The 15,632-nt window shown below is 36.4% G+C and overlaps 1 protein-coding gene across 1 annotated transcript in view; it reads right to left on the bottom strand.

Annotated features, from left to right (window-relative positions):
- Nucleotides 1-15,632, bottom strand: part of LOC133325733 (dynein axonemal heavy chain 5-like) — a 40,658-nt gene that overhangs the window by 17,809 nt on the left and 7,217 nt on the right. The window contains 5 exon segments of the mRNA XM_061534456.1: nucleotides 7,171-7,327; nucleotides 7,386-7,505; nucleotides 7,582-8,661; nucleotides 11,900-12,007; nucleotides 12,084-12,720. Coding sequence (XP_061390440.1) covers nucleotides 7,171-7,327; nucleotides 7,386-7,505; nucleotides 7,582-8,661; nucleotides 11,900-12,007; nucleotides 12,084-12,720 — 2,102 coding nt within the window.

Below are 15,632 nucleotides of genomic sequence, written 5' to 3'. Positions count from 1 at the left end.
GTCAATTTTTTCTGGTAGCCCCCAGGTTTTGAGGTTCTTGAACCAAATTCTTTTTTCTGGTACAGGGTATTATGTTTTTGTGCATATGTTTGTAACATGCAAAAATAATTGAGATAGATCCATGGCTCCTTTTGAGAATATGCATAGAATCACGTTTTGAGTCGATTTAAGCACGAAATTTGGCACAGCGTAGCAAATTAGGTCTAGAATGATGTGTGTAAAGTTGCCTGAAAATCGGTTCAGATTTATATATAGCTCCCACATATACTTTCGTCAGATTTAATGTAAATGGTGCACCATAGTCCCTATATATCTTTCGATTTGCACGAAATTTGGCACAGCGTAACAAATTAGGTCTAGAATGATGTGTGTTAAGTTTCCTCAAATCGGTTCAGATTTAGATATAGCTTCTATATCTGACCAAATGAACAATTTAGTATCGGTTGCAGAATGACGTGTTTATGGTTCCAATTTCATTTTACTGGTCCTTTAAAAATGCGACTTCTATTAGGATTCATCTGCTGAATATACTCAAAGTGGTGAAGGGTATCATATAGTCGGCCCCGTCCGACTTTACTACTTTCCTTACTGGTTTTCATTTTTTGACTGAGAACTAATTTAAGGATACCCTTCACCACTTTGGGTATAGTCAACAGACGTCGCATGTTTGGTGAAAAATTAACATGAAATTAAGCATGCCATTCTGTCACAGATTTTTTCTTTTGATCAGATATAGAGTTGTTTCTTGCAATGGAGCAAAGTTATATTGCCCCCATTCTCGATTTTAATTTTTCAAGATTTTCAATGGGCTGGTAAATGAATACCAATGCTTGTTAAGGTTTGTAACTTTGCACATACAGTGGCTCCATCGCATAATCGGACAAAAGTTTTTCTAATATAAATGTATTCTGAACATTAAAAAAAGAGTTAAACATATATATTTTTTTCTATTGGTAGTTTTCATTATATTAAGGTTCTGTTTACTGACGAAAGCAAATTTAAGTTGCACGGATCAGATGGAAAGATGTATGTGTGGCGTCAGCCAAATGCTGAATTTAATCAAAAGAATACAATAGCCAATGTTAAGCTCGGAGGAGGTTCTGTTATGGTTTGGGTCTGCATGTCGAGTGCGGGAGTAGGCAATTTGCATTTTATTGATGGTAAAATCGACAAATTTGTCTACCTCAACATTTTAAAACAAAATGTAAAGCAAAGTGCAGACAAATTGGGTATCGCGAACAACTTTGCCTTTTATCAAGACAACGATCCCAAACACACATCAGGTGTTGCAAAGCTTTGGTTGATCCATAACTGCCCCAAACTTATACAAACACCTGCACAGAGCCCATACCATAACGTAATTGAGCATCTTTGGGAAGAATTAGCTAGGAGAGTGTATGAAAAAAATTTAAGTCCTTAGTACAGCTTAAGGAGGCTTTACTGGAATCGTGGAACTCCATAGAGCCGGAGGTATGCCAGAATTTGGTCAAATCAATACCGAAGCGTTTACAGGCCGTTCTGGACAACAAAGGATATGCACCTAATATTTATTTTTCGATTTTTTGCATTTTTTAACATTGATACTTTGTTTTGTCCGATTTTGCGTTGAACACAATAAATTGAGTTAATTTTGTTTTTCTGGCGAAATTTACTGTTATCACTAGGAAAGTTGTTGTTTTTTGAATTGTTCAGAAATATAAGTAAGTAATGTGTAAATAAAAGCGAAAAAATCTACACATTTAGACAATTTCTTTGAAATGTATAGCATTATTATATCTGACAACCACTTGTCCGATTATTCGATGGAGCCACTGTATATATTTGAAGATTTAAAACGGAAGAAAAATAATTTACAAAAAATGTTTGTTGTTGTCTTGTTGTTGTTTTTTGTGATTAAAGAAAAGTCCTTATTTTTGATGGCGGGCATGATAACTCCTCACTGGAACATCGGAATCCGAAAATTCTAACGGTTTTAGAATGAGTACATGTCTGGCTCTCGTATGAACTAGGATTATTGACTTCGCTCTAAAATTAACAAAATGGCGGACCTTTGAAAAAATATTTTTGGAAAATCTCCGATTTTTGACCAAAAACCAAGTTAAAAAATAAGGAAGATCTTCACCGATTGGCTTTATCCTAGTTCATACGATATCTATACACTCACAAAGAAACGTGTAAAAATTTGGAATCGATTGGGTTATTAGTTTTTGAGTTACCGCCATTCGCAAAAGACAAAAACACGTTTAAAGTTTGAGAAGCCCTTTAGCCGTCACTTGATGCTGACACAATAAATCGGCTATATCTTCAAGAGTTCTTGAGATTTTCACTTAAAATTTTGTAGGGACATTCTTGAATCAGTGTAGATTCGAATTAAATCAAAAAAATGTTTGACCCCGAGAATGGGGGGGGTCCCCTTAAGTATATTTTGTGCATATCGGCCACATTTTGAGTTCTTGGTGCATCATTTATTCTATCCAAATCTGAACAAATCTCAACAAAACTCTGCACACTCTAGGTGTATATTAACTTCAGTACATTGTGCAGAAATTTGTGTCAATCGGCCTAACTTTGGGTCTTTTACATAAAATCGGACGAAAGTATATATGGGATCTATATCTAAATCTGAACTGACTCCTACAAAACTTGGCACACGTTAGGCTATACTAATTTCATTACGTTGTGCTAAATTTTGTAGCAAACGGTCTTACTTTGGGTCTTTGGTGCACCTTTTTCTTAAACAATAATTATGAATCGTTCGAGGTTTCATGTTGCGGCCAGGGTGTGCCGCTCGATGCACTTTACTATGCAAAAACCCTAAAAATTCCTTAAAATGACGAAACGTGCATAAGATTTTTTTGCGCATCAGATTTCAGTAATATTCAATGAAAATACACACAATAACACATATTTTAAAAGAATCGGTTAAGAACCGCCGATGTACCACCACAATCAATTTTGGATAAAATAGGCATATTATTCGCGTATCGATGTATTTTTGACCTATTTTTACACTGATTCCCGAATATGATAATCAGAGATGGTCCGTTAGAAACAGTGACGTAAATGACCTACATTTCCGACATATAATACATACGTCAGAAACGTCGGAAACCTACCCAAAACCATTAGGGTTTTGACAAAATAGTTATTTCCATTAATCAATTATGAAATTACGTATGCTTTACTCAAATCCATATAAAATTACAAAAATTTCTTCTCCAAAAAGTTTTGTTTGTTATATTGTTTATCAGTTCCAGTAAGGAATAGTCAGATATATATAAAAATGATATATATTCTACAAAATACCTATATATGGTAATGATATTCAAATAAACGACGTTTACTACATTTATTACATTTTATACACCTTTTTGACAGTCGAAAACCTAAAAATTCGTTGCACGGACCATCCCTGATGATAACAAAAGCATGAATGTATGTAAAACCAATTCTAAGAAAACCTCTTCAGTTTTTTTAACACTAGAAAGACTGGAATTTTGCATATATCTATATTGCCTGAAATCGGTCAAAATGACCTCATTCTGAAAGAATTTTTATTGTGTAAATAAATTTTTTTAAGCATATTTTTTAATATTTTTTTACATTATTTACAATCATACAAAACGTTGATATTATTTGTTTTCGGTGGGAAGGCTCTCGAGTTTCCCTTTTCGAAAAATAAAAGCGCGGACAAAATGTTCGAAAAAGAGTAAGTGTTTACTCTAAGAGTGAAATCGACTGGAAATATAACATTTATTTTTCCCGATTTGTGTGTTCATTTGTGTTTCTAGAGTAGCAAACGGTTATCGATGTTGGTATACTGAGAAATTTACTTTATACAATAACAAAATTAGTTTGATTATTTAATATTTCACAAGAGGTCAAAATGACCGATTTTAGACAATAGTGTTTGCAGTTTTTCCTACATTCAAGGTACCTATATCCGCCGTGGGGTATCCTTCAACTTAGTCACTGATTACATGTGCGTGCGTTGTGTAGATTAGCCACAAATCAGGAAAGAACACAAAAAAACTTGTTGGCTGCAACACATTTTCACCCATTTTTTCACATTACCACCACCACAGCTTCCACGCAACTTATTATTTATTACCAATATTCTAAGATTTTGACAAGAACACTTCATTTTATAGAAATGAATTTAAATTATATGCAATATGTTCATATTTCGCGAGTTATAAGCTTACAAACCTCAGTTTCAAGGAATTTAAAAGATTTTTGTAATTTCCCATATATTTAAATCCGAACGGATATAAACAAAACCGTACTAACTTCAATATGCAAAGTTTCGCCTCAATCAATTTAGTGCACCATTTACATAAACCCGGATGAATATATATATATATAGGGGCTATATCTCAGGGATGCGAAATGAAATTATTCAAATTGTACTGGCTTTCAATAAAAAGTTTACTTTTTTCAGTCCGATTGTACTTTTAATATATTTTTTTTATAAAATTTTTGTTGTTATTAACAATTAATAAAAACATACATAAACAAAATTAATTAAGATTTGAAGCAGTCGATGCATGTATTCTGTTCCTTTCTTTGGTTTTAATTATATTTTGATATGAAAATACCCTTTCCACATTTGTAGATGAATGTGGAATATATAATTACCCTCTAAGAATTTGTGATATATATGGAAACATATCTTCGTTTCGTTAATTTTTGACTTCAGTCACCATTGACCAATAAGTCGTTTTTGAAAGACTTAAAAATTTCTACAATGATTCTGGCATCCTCAGACTGCATTTCTAATTTGATATTGTTTATAATTTTTGTACATATTGCAAGAACAAAAATAACAGTAACCAGTTAGGAAGGTTCAAAAGTCGGACGATTCCCTTCGCCACTTTAGGTACATACAAGAGATGCTAAAATATAGATATTTGTACATATTAAAAAACATACACATACCATTCTGAATGAAATGAAAATGAAAAATTACATATCAAAAATGGCATGGCAGACTTGGATTCTTTGGTGTCTTTTGTTTTTAAACCGTTGCATACACCATTTGGTTTTTGCAACTTTAAGGGGACCCCCCATTCTCGGTTTCAAAAAATTTAGTTTTGTATTTTGATTTAATTTGAACATACACTAATTCAAGAATGTCCATATAAATTTCCAAGTGAAAATCTCAACAATTTTTTAAGATATAGCAGATTTATTGTGTTAGCATCAAGTGACGGCAAGAGGGCTTCTCAAACTTTAAACGCGATTTTCTCCAAACAGAGTTTTTAATACGCATGACTCAAAACTCAATTTAATACAATCTGCCAATAAATAAGTCAAAAGACTTGGCACACATCAGTCTAGACCTAATCCAGTACTCTGTGCAATTTGTTTTCTCAATCGGACAAATATTGGGATTTTGGTGTACCATTCACATAAAATCGGACGAAACTATATATGGGAGCTATATCTAAATCTGAACCGATTTTCCCCAATTTCAATAGGGTTCGTCCTTGGGCCAAATAAGTGACCTGTGCCAAATTTCATTCAAATCAGATAATAAATGCGACTTGTACTTTGTTCACAAAAATACATTGACGGGTGGACAGACGGGCGGACGGAAATTCATAAATCGACTCAAAAAGTGATTCTATGCATATTCTCAGAAAGAACCGTGGGTCTATTTCGAATCCTTTTACCTGTTACAAACATATGCTCAAAGACATAATACCCTGTATCACAGTGTGGTGAAGGATATAAAAATGGTTTGAAAATTCTGAAATAATAGAATTGAGCCTTAACTTTTGGGAATCAGCTTCGAAATCATTATTAAAATAATATTGAAGTGATTCCCACTGCGCCAAAATTGTTTCAATAACTTCTTGACGTGAAAGCCACCGAGTTGGTGAGTATTTATAAACAACAGAAATATCTGTACCGAAATATTCCTGAAACAATGAAAAATCATCTCTCTCATAGAACTGTTACAAAAATAATAATATCTTTACTGAATTTATCATTCTGATCGGAAATACTGAATTTACATAGGACACTACGGTTAAACTATGGCAAATTCATCCATTCGTAACGACAGCGGGGGATGGCGATCCATTTCATATTGTATGTTTAAGCACTTATAATACTTTTAACTGAGAATAGTTTGATATAATTTAGAAATAGTGGTAAATATGTCATTGGGGTGCTATTGTATTTTTGACTTCCAAATAGTGCTAAAACTAGTACAATTATGCCAACTTTTGCATCCCTGCTATATCTAAATCGGAACCAATTTTTATGAAACTTAGCACACATTATTATAGGCTCAATTCAGTTCCCTATGTCAAAATTCGTGGAAATCGAAAGAAACAAATGGGCTTTGGTGTATCATGTACATAAAATCGGATAAAAATATATATGGAGGCTATATCTAAATCTGAATCGATTCTTACAAAACTTAACAGATCTTGTTCTAAACTCAGTTGAATACGTTATACCAAATGTCGTCTCAATACGACAAACCTTCGAAGTTTGTGTTGTGTTACTATTTTTAATACTTGGCTTTTTATGTCAGCTAAGTAGATGACTGGTTTGCCTTTCCTATGTGATAGGGTCGCCATCTATTGTTACATAGAAACAACGTCTCCTTAAATTTTACGCAATGATTGGTGTCCTTGCTTTTTAGTGTTGTCATTTTTCTCCGGGTGGCGCTATTTCGTACAATTCATATTTTTTGAGAAATAGCAGGTTGGTTATTAGAAGGCCAGGGCCCAAGTTAGCTCAACGGCATAAAAAATAAATCCACACTATGTGAATGATTTTGTGATATGATGAGGTGCGATTTTAACCAAATTTTGTACAACCTAATACCAAGCCAGAAGATGGAGATATGGTTCCACTCCTTCTAATATCTCTCCCATAAGGTTCAAATGTTCAATAATTATAATTCTAATATAAGAGGAATGGAATTCCCGATTTGACCCAAACCATACACATCGTCGCATTTTTATCAACTGTAAATCATGTTCGAAAACGGAAGCCATCGATTTCGTATATCCCCAAAATGGGTCAAAATTTTGAAAATTGTTAATCCAATATTAAGCAAATATTTCTTCCAAAGTTAAATCATGTGTAGACTTTCTTCAAAATCTCATGGGGCAACCGATTTTAGTAAGAAATATTATATGAGTTACTTACCTCCTGGTAAAACTTGCAACTTAACTTCTTGCATACACATAAGGACATGCAGAATTCGGTTGGAGTAGATATCATGGATTCTGGCCACCAACACCTCAAATGTTTCAATGGCTTGCTTGCATCTTTCGTAGAATTTGCTCCAATTTTGATCTGTCCACTAGAAGGAAATCAATAACCATAAAACAAATCCTAGCCAAACCTCAATCACTACTTACATTAATGGTGGTTAATCCTGGTTTCAACATGGCCGTCAGGCGTACCAATTGAGGCAAGAACAAAGGTCGGACTTCCAATTTAACAGCCCTAACCGTGGTCAGGAACATTTTTATAAGGTTCTGAAAACCAAACCAAAATATTTGAACACAATTTAAAATATTTGTAAATAAAATATCTCCGCAATTTGTGCCTTACATTCAATGAATCCTGTATGGTTATAAAATAATCCTGGCGACTCATCAAAGTAGCGGCAACAATCGGAAGATCAACTTTAATTTTAGCCAAAAGTTTTGCTTCTCGAATCAACAACGGTATGGTAGGATGTAAATTCACAAAGATTCGATCACCCTGCAATGACAGCAATGGCTGCAAAAGGCAAGCATCTGCCACACTTACATCCTGATCCAACCATATGGCAATAATTTCATCTTCATATTCTCCCAATAAATTAGCGACATGATTGAAACGTATCTCCACATCACGAGTGGGAGGCAAAGCACCCAATACCGGATGATCACATACCGAATCGATTAACTCACGAATATGACAATGCAACGAACGACTCCAGTAAATACGTCCAGCAATGGGTGGAAAATTTCTTTGTACTGGAGGATCATCACGATGTTTGCGAAAGAGTTTGATAACACGTTCCACCTCCTTATCCACATAACGTACTATCCGCATATATTTCTCATCCATTTTGGTGAGAGGTATTTTCTCACTAACCTTCTCGAAGCGCACCAAAAAACGTATACACTGTGGAGTTTCCCAGACAGTATCAAAATTGGTCTCAATCAGTGTGGCTATGGTATCCTTGAGCACATCGGTTTTACTTATAAACTTTTCATAATCCTCATTAAATTCAGCATTACGATGATCCAAATAATCATATTTCTTCGAGAGAATTTCCTTTTTGGCCTCTTCAAAATGATTTGAGGCTTCCTCCAATGCTTCGGCCAAGAGTAGACCTTCCAAACGCCTCTCAAACAAATGATTATAGTCATCGATCAAATTAAACATGGAGGTTATCTTTGATAACCTCTCGCAGAACGTATCAAATTTTCCAAAAACAAAATTCTCCGAAAAACCAAATGGTGTTTGATTCGGTAGAAAGGGTTGCTCCCGTACGGTATAGTAGGTCTCGTGATAAATGTGATTTAACTTGATGCAATTACTCAGCTTGGTGCGAACTAAAGTGCGATCTTGTGTCCATATGGTTTCTTTGCAGCGGCAGGTGATATAAGATTTGCATGTTTCTATCATTTGATTGGTGATCTGTAAAAGAAAAAGGTAAAATATTACAATCAGGGACCGTGGCAGCTTTATGAATTAAAGGAATGAACGAGTGGAGTGGCCCCACGTCAATTTCAATTTAGGCATTTTGAAAGGTTCACCCAAATTTCCCCATCGAAGTGGCTATAAATTGTCATTCTGTGTTCTTAGAGGGTACGAAAATCGTTCCAGAAAATTTGTGATGTAGGTCCATGTTTTGACATAGCACTCATGTAAAGGCCCCGCTTTAATTATTGTTTTTTGAAGAGTTTACCAGAATTTTCTCACAGAAATGACTGTGATTTGACATTCCGGTTCATTGGGGGATGGGAAACGTCGTAGCAGAAAATGTTTAATACGTCCCGCCCGTTTTCGACATTTTGAAGGTTTTAGCTGTATTTTCCAACTGAAGTAGCTGTAATTTGGCATTTCTGTTTAATAGAGGTTGAAAAACGTCCTTGCCGAAAATTATAAGTCTATGTTTTGACATAGCATATAAAAATCCCGCCTCATTCAGTATTTTTAAAGTTTTTGACAGGGTTTCACCAACGAAGTGATTGTATTTTGGCTTTTCAGTTTAATCGTCATTGTAGAAAATGTTTAATATAGGTCCATATTTTCTCCATATAAAATTCCTCTTTTTTTGGTGAAGCTTTTTAGTCAGAATTCCTCACCGAAGTAGATGTAATATACCATAGCGGGTTCCTAGAGGCTGACCAAACGAATCGGCTGTAATTTGGCATTCTAGTTTTTGGTATGGGTCCACATTTTGACACAGCCCCATTTCCAGAGGCGGACTAGACTTGCGGGCAACAGAGCTATTTCCCGTAGAACTCCAAACAGATAGGGACTGGTCGTCCATAGACTAATATTATCAGGCTCTCTACAATGGAACAATCTCTGAACGGGGATAAGAATCAAATGTGACCACCAACATATTTCGACATTAGCAGACACCAAGTATTCCTTCCACCCCTCTCAACAATTGTTCTACAAGACTGCTAGTTCTACCATCTGCACGGTTTCCCAGGCGAAACTGCTGAGGATTTGCACTCTTGTCTTTAGTACAGACCTATTTCGCTTGAGCTAGGCTTCAGTGGCTCATACATTGAATGTATGGGGTAGCCGTCAAGTGTAGAACTATCGCCGATGAATAGCTGTACACCGAGTTATTTACCGGATACCAGACCACTTTTAGAAGGTAATAACCGCCTGGCAGTAGAGGATTTCAATGTCCGTCCTATGTAATGTCCAGAGGGGTACAGTCGAGCAAATTGATAGCTCAACATTTTGCACGGGTATGAGGTTCGCCAGACTTCACCATTTTGGCACCATTTATCAGGCATGATAAATGACGTAACCTGGCAACCCGTCATTTTGCTTGGCTCAAACCACCGTCCTATCATCGTCTCCTTCAATAGACCACCCGACTTTATAATCTCTGAACGCGGTATTTTCCTAAACCACGGGAAACCTGATTGGCCTGGTTTCAAAAAGTTCCCTAAGATCCCCGGGTATCCGTATAATCATCACCACTGCTGCAGCTCGCTTCGTACCAGCTGGTCGAATACCCGAAGACTAAACTTCCCAGCAGGGGCATCGTTACTGGCTAAAGAACCTAATGAGAACCTGATGAGCTCCGTCATACGACCCAAGAGTACCCTTGAAGTCAGCAGGATAGTATGCTAGAATCCTGGAAGAAAGGATGACAGGACGGCTGTCATATGTAACTGTGACAGACCCGAAGAGGTGTGCGTATTATTTTAACCGGCAATTCACTGAGCACCCCGAGAGTGACAAGTCGAAAAAGAGTATACTACGTAACATAAGGGCACTCCGAGCCGAGGAGGTGCCGCAGAAGGACGTTGCAAATGTCATAAAAAACGCTAAATCATCCAAAGCGTTGGGTCCGGAGGGAATATGCATGATAATGATTATGGAGCTGGATGAACACGGACTTGAGTATTTTACATCAGCCCTAAACTTGTCGATAAGCACCCACATAGTTTCTGAAGCCTGAAGTCAGGTTGGTCCCGCTACTGAAGCCAAGGATGATCGTTCACTCCTATCGCCAGTACGAAAGACACTTGAAGCGCTACTCCTTCAATCGCTGAGAAGCAGTTTTCCTGTTGCATTGACAGCATTACACTCCCTTTCCACACATATTATCAGCGGATTTAACTAGAACAGGCCGTGCAACCGAACAGCTATGATGGTACTTGACCTATCGAATACCTTCGATGCTGTCAACCATGTCGAGCTGTTCGAGGATATAGAAAAGATAAATCTCCGAGCGTGTTTGAGACGTTGTATTATCATCCATATGTGTGGACGCCAGTCGTATGTGGAATTCAGAAACTGGAAGTCCAAACCACCGGACGGCATTGAGATCATAATGTATGCGGATGATTGTATGATCATGGCGTCGGGTCCCATTGTTGATGAAATTTGTGAGAGGTTAAACTTCTACATAGCTGATCTCGTAAATTTCTTCCACCTGAGGAATATGAAAATATCCGCCACAAAATCAACAGCCACACTATTTACCACATGGACGACTGAAATGAAGCTATCGCTGAACATAATGGTCGATGGAGAGCTCATTCCGACCACAAACTACCCCAAGTTACTGGGAGTAACGTTCGATAGCCTTTTCTAGCCTTCTGCTCAAGCCACTGCTGTATGCGGTAAGTTGAGAAGTAGGAACAAAGTCCTCAAGTTGCTAACCAGCAGCATTTGAGGCGCTGACACAGAAACCTTCTTGACATCTTATAAAGCAATAGGCCGGTCAGTTGTAGTCTATGCGGCGCCAGTAATACGCAGTGGAAGAATATCCAGACCTGCCAGAATATAGCGTCAGGAGCACCGCTTGCCGTAGATTTATGGACAGAAGAGAGAGGTCCAAAATATAAGCGTGAACCTCTAGTTCAAGAAGCCTATCAAACAGGTCTGAATGACATTCACACAAACGCAGTCGCTCAGACAGTAGAGCAATATCGTGTAAATACCATAATCGGAGACCACTCCCATCTATCGCTGCAGAGGAGAAACAGTTGCCCAGACAAACACGAGTAGTCTTAGCTCAACTAAGATCTAAATAGTGCACTAGGACCAACAAGTTGCACCTCTTTAACTGCCCAGATAATCCGACCCATTCTAGTTGCCGCATTTTTGAATACTGATAAACTATCCCCCTTATGGTTAGATCTACAAAAATAAATTAGAACCATCTTAGACTTACTTTAACCATTAGTGCAGAAGTTCTTTCCGAAGTGTTGTAAAATTGTGAGACACTATAAATCAAGCGTACGGTTTGCAGGAGACTTAAAATGGATTCTTTCATGCAGACCTGAAAAAAAACAAACAAAAAATACACCATTACTCATTTTATTTTCAATAATTTAAACCCCGCCCCTTCAACTTACCGGATCATCTAAATACAACGAATGACAACAATGTTCCATTGCCTGGATAAATTTCGAATTATCCCTTGCTTCGTTGTAACAAAACGTTATCTTACGATCAGTTTCCTTCCAATCCCGTATTACCTTCGAATTGGCCAAAAGCAAACAATGCAAAGTATATTGGACCTCCTTTGTTTGCAAATGGGCCAACAATTGTGAAAATTGTGCACCACGTTTCTTCCAATATTCCAATTCATCTTGTGGACCACTTGAATCATTCTCTTTACGCAATTGATCCGATTCTCCTAATATCTTCGTAATACCTTTAATCCAATTATTTACTCTCTCCTCGAGTTGACCACAAAATTCTTGATTTTTGGATAAATCTTTAAGTTCTTCGACTTGATTGACCTGTTCGAACATATCGCAACCATCATCGAAAACATTAAAATGATCGCAGACTTGTTCACAGACACGTAAGGCGCTACAAAATGATCGAAGTCCAGGTAGCAGTTGTCCCTTTATAAGACCACAACTGACATCTTCCTCTTCGCCTTCTAGGCTGGGAAAGGCCAAAGCTTGCATGAAAACATATTCGATGATGCGTTCGATGGAGGTAACTAGACCGACATTTTTGGCATCGATGATGCCACAGAATCTAAAATGAAAGAGGAATAAAAATTTGTATGACGAAGAATAGAAATAAAATTATATAAATATCATAAGAATAATGTATGTACATTATGGTTATGACTTTTTTACAACCTCGTATATCAGTATCGTATTTTAACAAGTTTTTAAAGTAAAATCCGACACTAATTTCAGACTGTGGGTTCAAATATCCAGTCAGTCATCGATTTTTACTTTTATTAAATATTGAATAAAAGAATAATTTTTATATGTTTTTTCATATTAAAGACATAGGAGCATACAGGGTGAGATGAAAAAATTGCAACCAACTGTTAAAGTTATTCCAGCGACAGATCATTATTTGTTTACAAGCGTACAAAAGCATGTTGGTGAGAATTTCCCAGAAAAAAAATTTCCAGAAAATTCAAGCGTGATAGTGTGATTTATTTAGTGGATATCGTTAGTGGATATCGTTAGTGGATATCGTTAGTGGATATCGTTAGAGCACTCCAGTATTTAAATGTGAATAAATCGTTTGTGCCTCGTACCATTGCTCGTTACCGTGATACTGGTAGTGTAGCTCGACGTCAAGGAAGTGGATGGAAGAAAACAACAACATCAGCAGAAATGGTTCGAAAAGTAATGAAGCGACTTGATCGAAACCCGCGTCGCAGTGGCCGAAAAATGGCTTGTGATCTGAACATATCGCAATATTCCATTCGGCATATATTGAAAAATGAGCTCGGGGAAAAGCCATTGAAATTCCAAAAAGTGCAAGAACTTACACGGCAACAGAGAGTAAATAGACTCAAAAGAGCTAAAGGGTCTCATGCATTAAACTTGAGCTTGAGCTCAGACTCGATTTTTTGATTAAAAGGTGCTTGTCGTATGCATAATAAAATTTGATGTATTTGCTTTTACTCACTGTTCACGTTTGATCTCTTCTTGCTCAGTTTGAACTTAGAAATTGAAGTTGGATGAGATTGTTCTCATTTTCATATGCTTTTGCTTACTTTTGCTTAACTTTTGTTGAGCATGCCTCTTAGTTGATTCGCGTACACTATAAATGAATCATGGCTGAATATTTTGTACCACAAATAAATAAAAAAAACAGCCTTATCAACAGCCTAAGACAAATTTAGCAAGTGAGGATAAAAAATTATATATGTTTGTTATCTTAATTATTATTATTATTTCTTATATAATTAATAATAAAATGATAAATACATAAATTTGATGGTAGCAGCATTTGCTGGTTAGCGAATTATTTTTTTAGGGAGTCAGAAGAAAGGCGTGGTGGTGCCCTCAGCAACATTGATCAAATTCGACTTTATATAAGATTCTGTGCAGATCCTGGATTCCAAAATGGTTAGCCACAGATATTGGAATACATCAATCAACTGTGTGGCGAACAATTGCGGATGTTGCAAAACTTATAACTGGCAAAGCAAGCGAGTGGATAAAATTCGCGAAAGATGCAGATCAAATAAAAGATGGTCAAATGAAATGGCAAGCAAATTATTGCTTTCCATTAGCAATTGGAGTTATTGAATTTTTCTTATTTTTAATGCTTTTTTCAAGTAATTAGTTATTTTCTTTAATTTTTTGTACTAAAAATGTAGATATATTGTCAGTTTCTATTTTATTATTAGTATTTACTACAACTTCTAATTCAATTCTACTTGACGACATGTTAGCACTTCAATAACAATTAGAAGTTTGATCTCAATTTGCTCAAGTAATTGCAATTGGTTTGAACTCATTTTTGTGCATACGAAATTGAGCAAAAGCTGTTGCTGTTCGATCTAACTCAACTTACGAGCAATTGCTTACTTGACTCAACTCATCGCTTTTACTCTTTTTATACCCTTCACCACACTGTGGTACAGGGTATTATGTCTTTGTGCATATGTTTGTAACAGGCAAAAGGAAACGAGATAGACACATGGTTCCTTTTGAGAATATGCATGGAATCACTTTTTAAGTCGATTTATGCATGTCCGTCCGTCTGTCTGTCTGTCCATGTTAAATTGTAAACAAAGTAAAGGTCGCATTTATTATCCGAATTGGATGAAATTTGGCCAAGGACGAACCCTATTGAAATTGGGAAAAATCGGTTCAGATTTAGATATAGCTCCCATATATATATTTAACCGATTTAATGTAAACGGTCCCTATATATCTTTCGATTTGCACGAAATTTGGTACAGCCTAATCATTTAGGTCTAGAATGATGTCTGCCAAGTTCCGTGAAAATCGATCCAGATTTAGATATAGCTCCCATATATAGATTCGTCCGATTTCATGTAAATGGTGCACCAAAGACCCTATATATCTTTCGATTTGCACCAAATTTGGCATTACGTACTGAATTGAGCCTAGAATTATGTCTGCCAAGTTTCGTGAAAATCGGTCCAGATTTAGATATAGCTCCCGTATATAGTTTCGCCGGATTTCATGTAAATTAAGCCTAGAGTGATGTCTGCCAAGTTTTGAGAAAATCGGTTCAGATTTAGATATAGCTCCTGTATATAGTTTCGTCCGATTTCATGTAAATGGTGCACCAAAGTCCCTATATATCCTTCGATTTGCACGAAATTTGGCATTACGTACTTAATTGGGCCTAGAATGATCTTTTGATTTGCACGAAATTTGGCATAACGTACTGAATTAAGCCTAGAGTGATGTCTGCCAAGTTTCGAGAAAATCGGTCCAGATTTAGATTTAGAATTAAGCCTACAATGATGTCTGCCAAGTTTTGAGAAAATCGGTTCAGATTTAGATATACCTTCCATATATAGTTTCGTCCGATTTCATGTAAATGGTGCCCCAAAATCCCTATATATTTTTCGATTTGCACGAAATTTGGCATATCGTACTGAATTAAGCCTATATCTTTCGATTTGCACGAAATTTGGCATAAGGTACTGAATTAAGCCT

Source organism: Musca vetustissima, unplaced genomic scaffold (assembly GCF_032173495.1).
Source record: "Musca vetustissima isolate MV318-11 ecotype Yass unplaced genomic scaffold, APGP_CSIRO_Mvet_v1 utg2304, whole genome shotgun sequence".
Classification (NCBI taxonomy): Eukaryota; Metazoa; Arthropoda; class Insecta; order Diptera; family Muscidae; genus Musca; species Musca vetustissima.
This window is presented reverse-complemented; position numbering and strand designations above follow the sequence as displayed.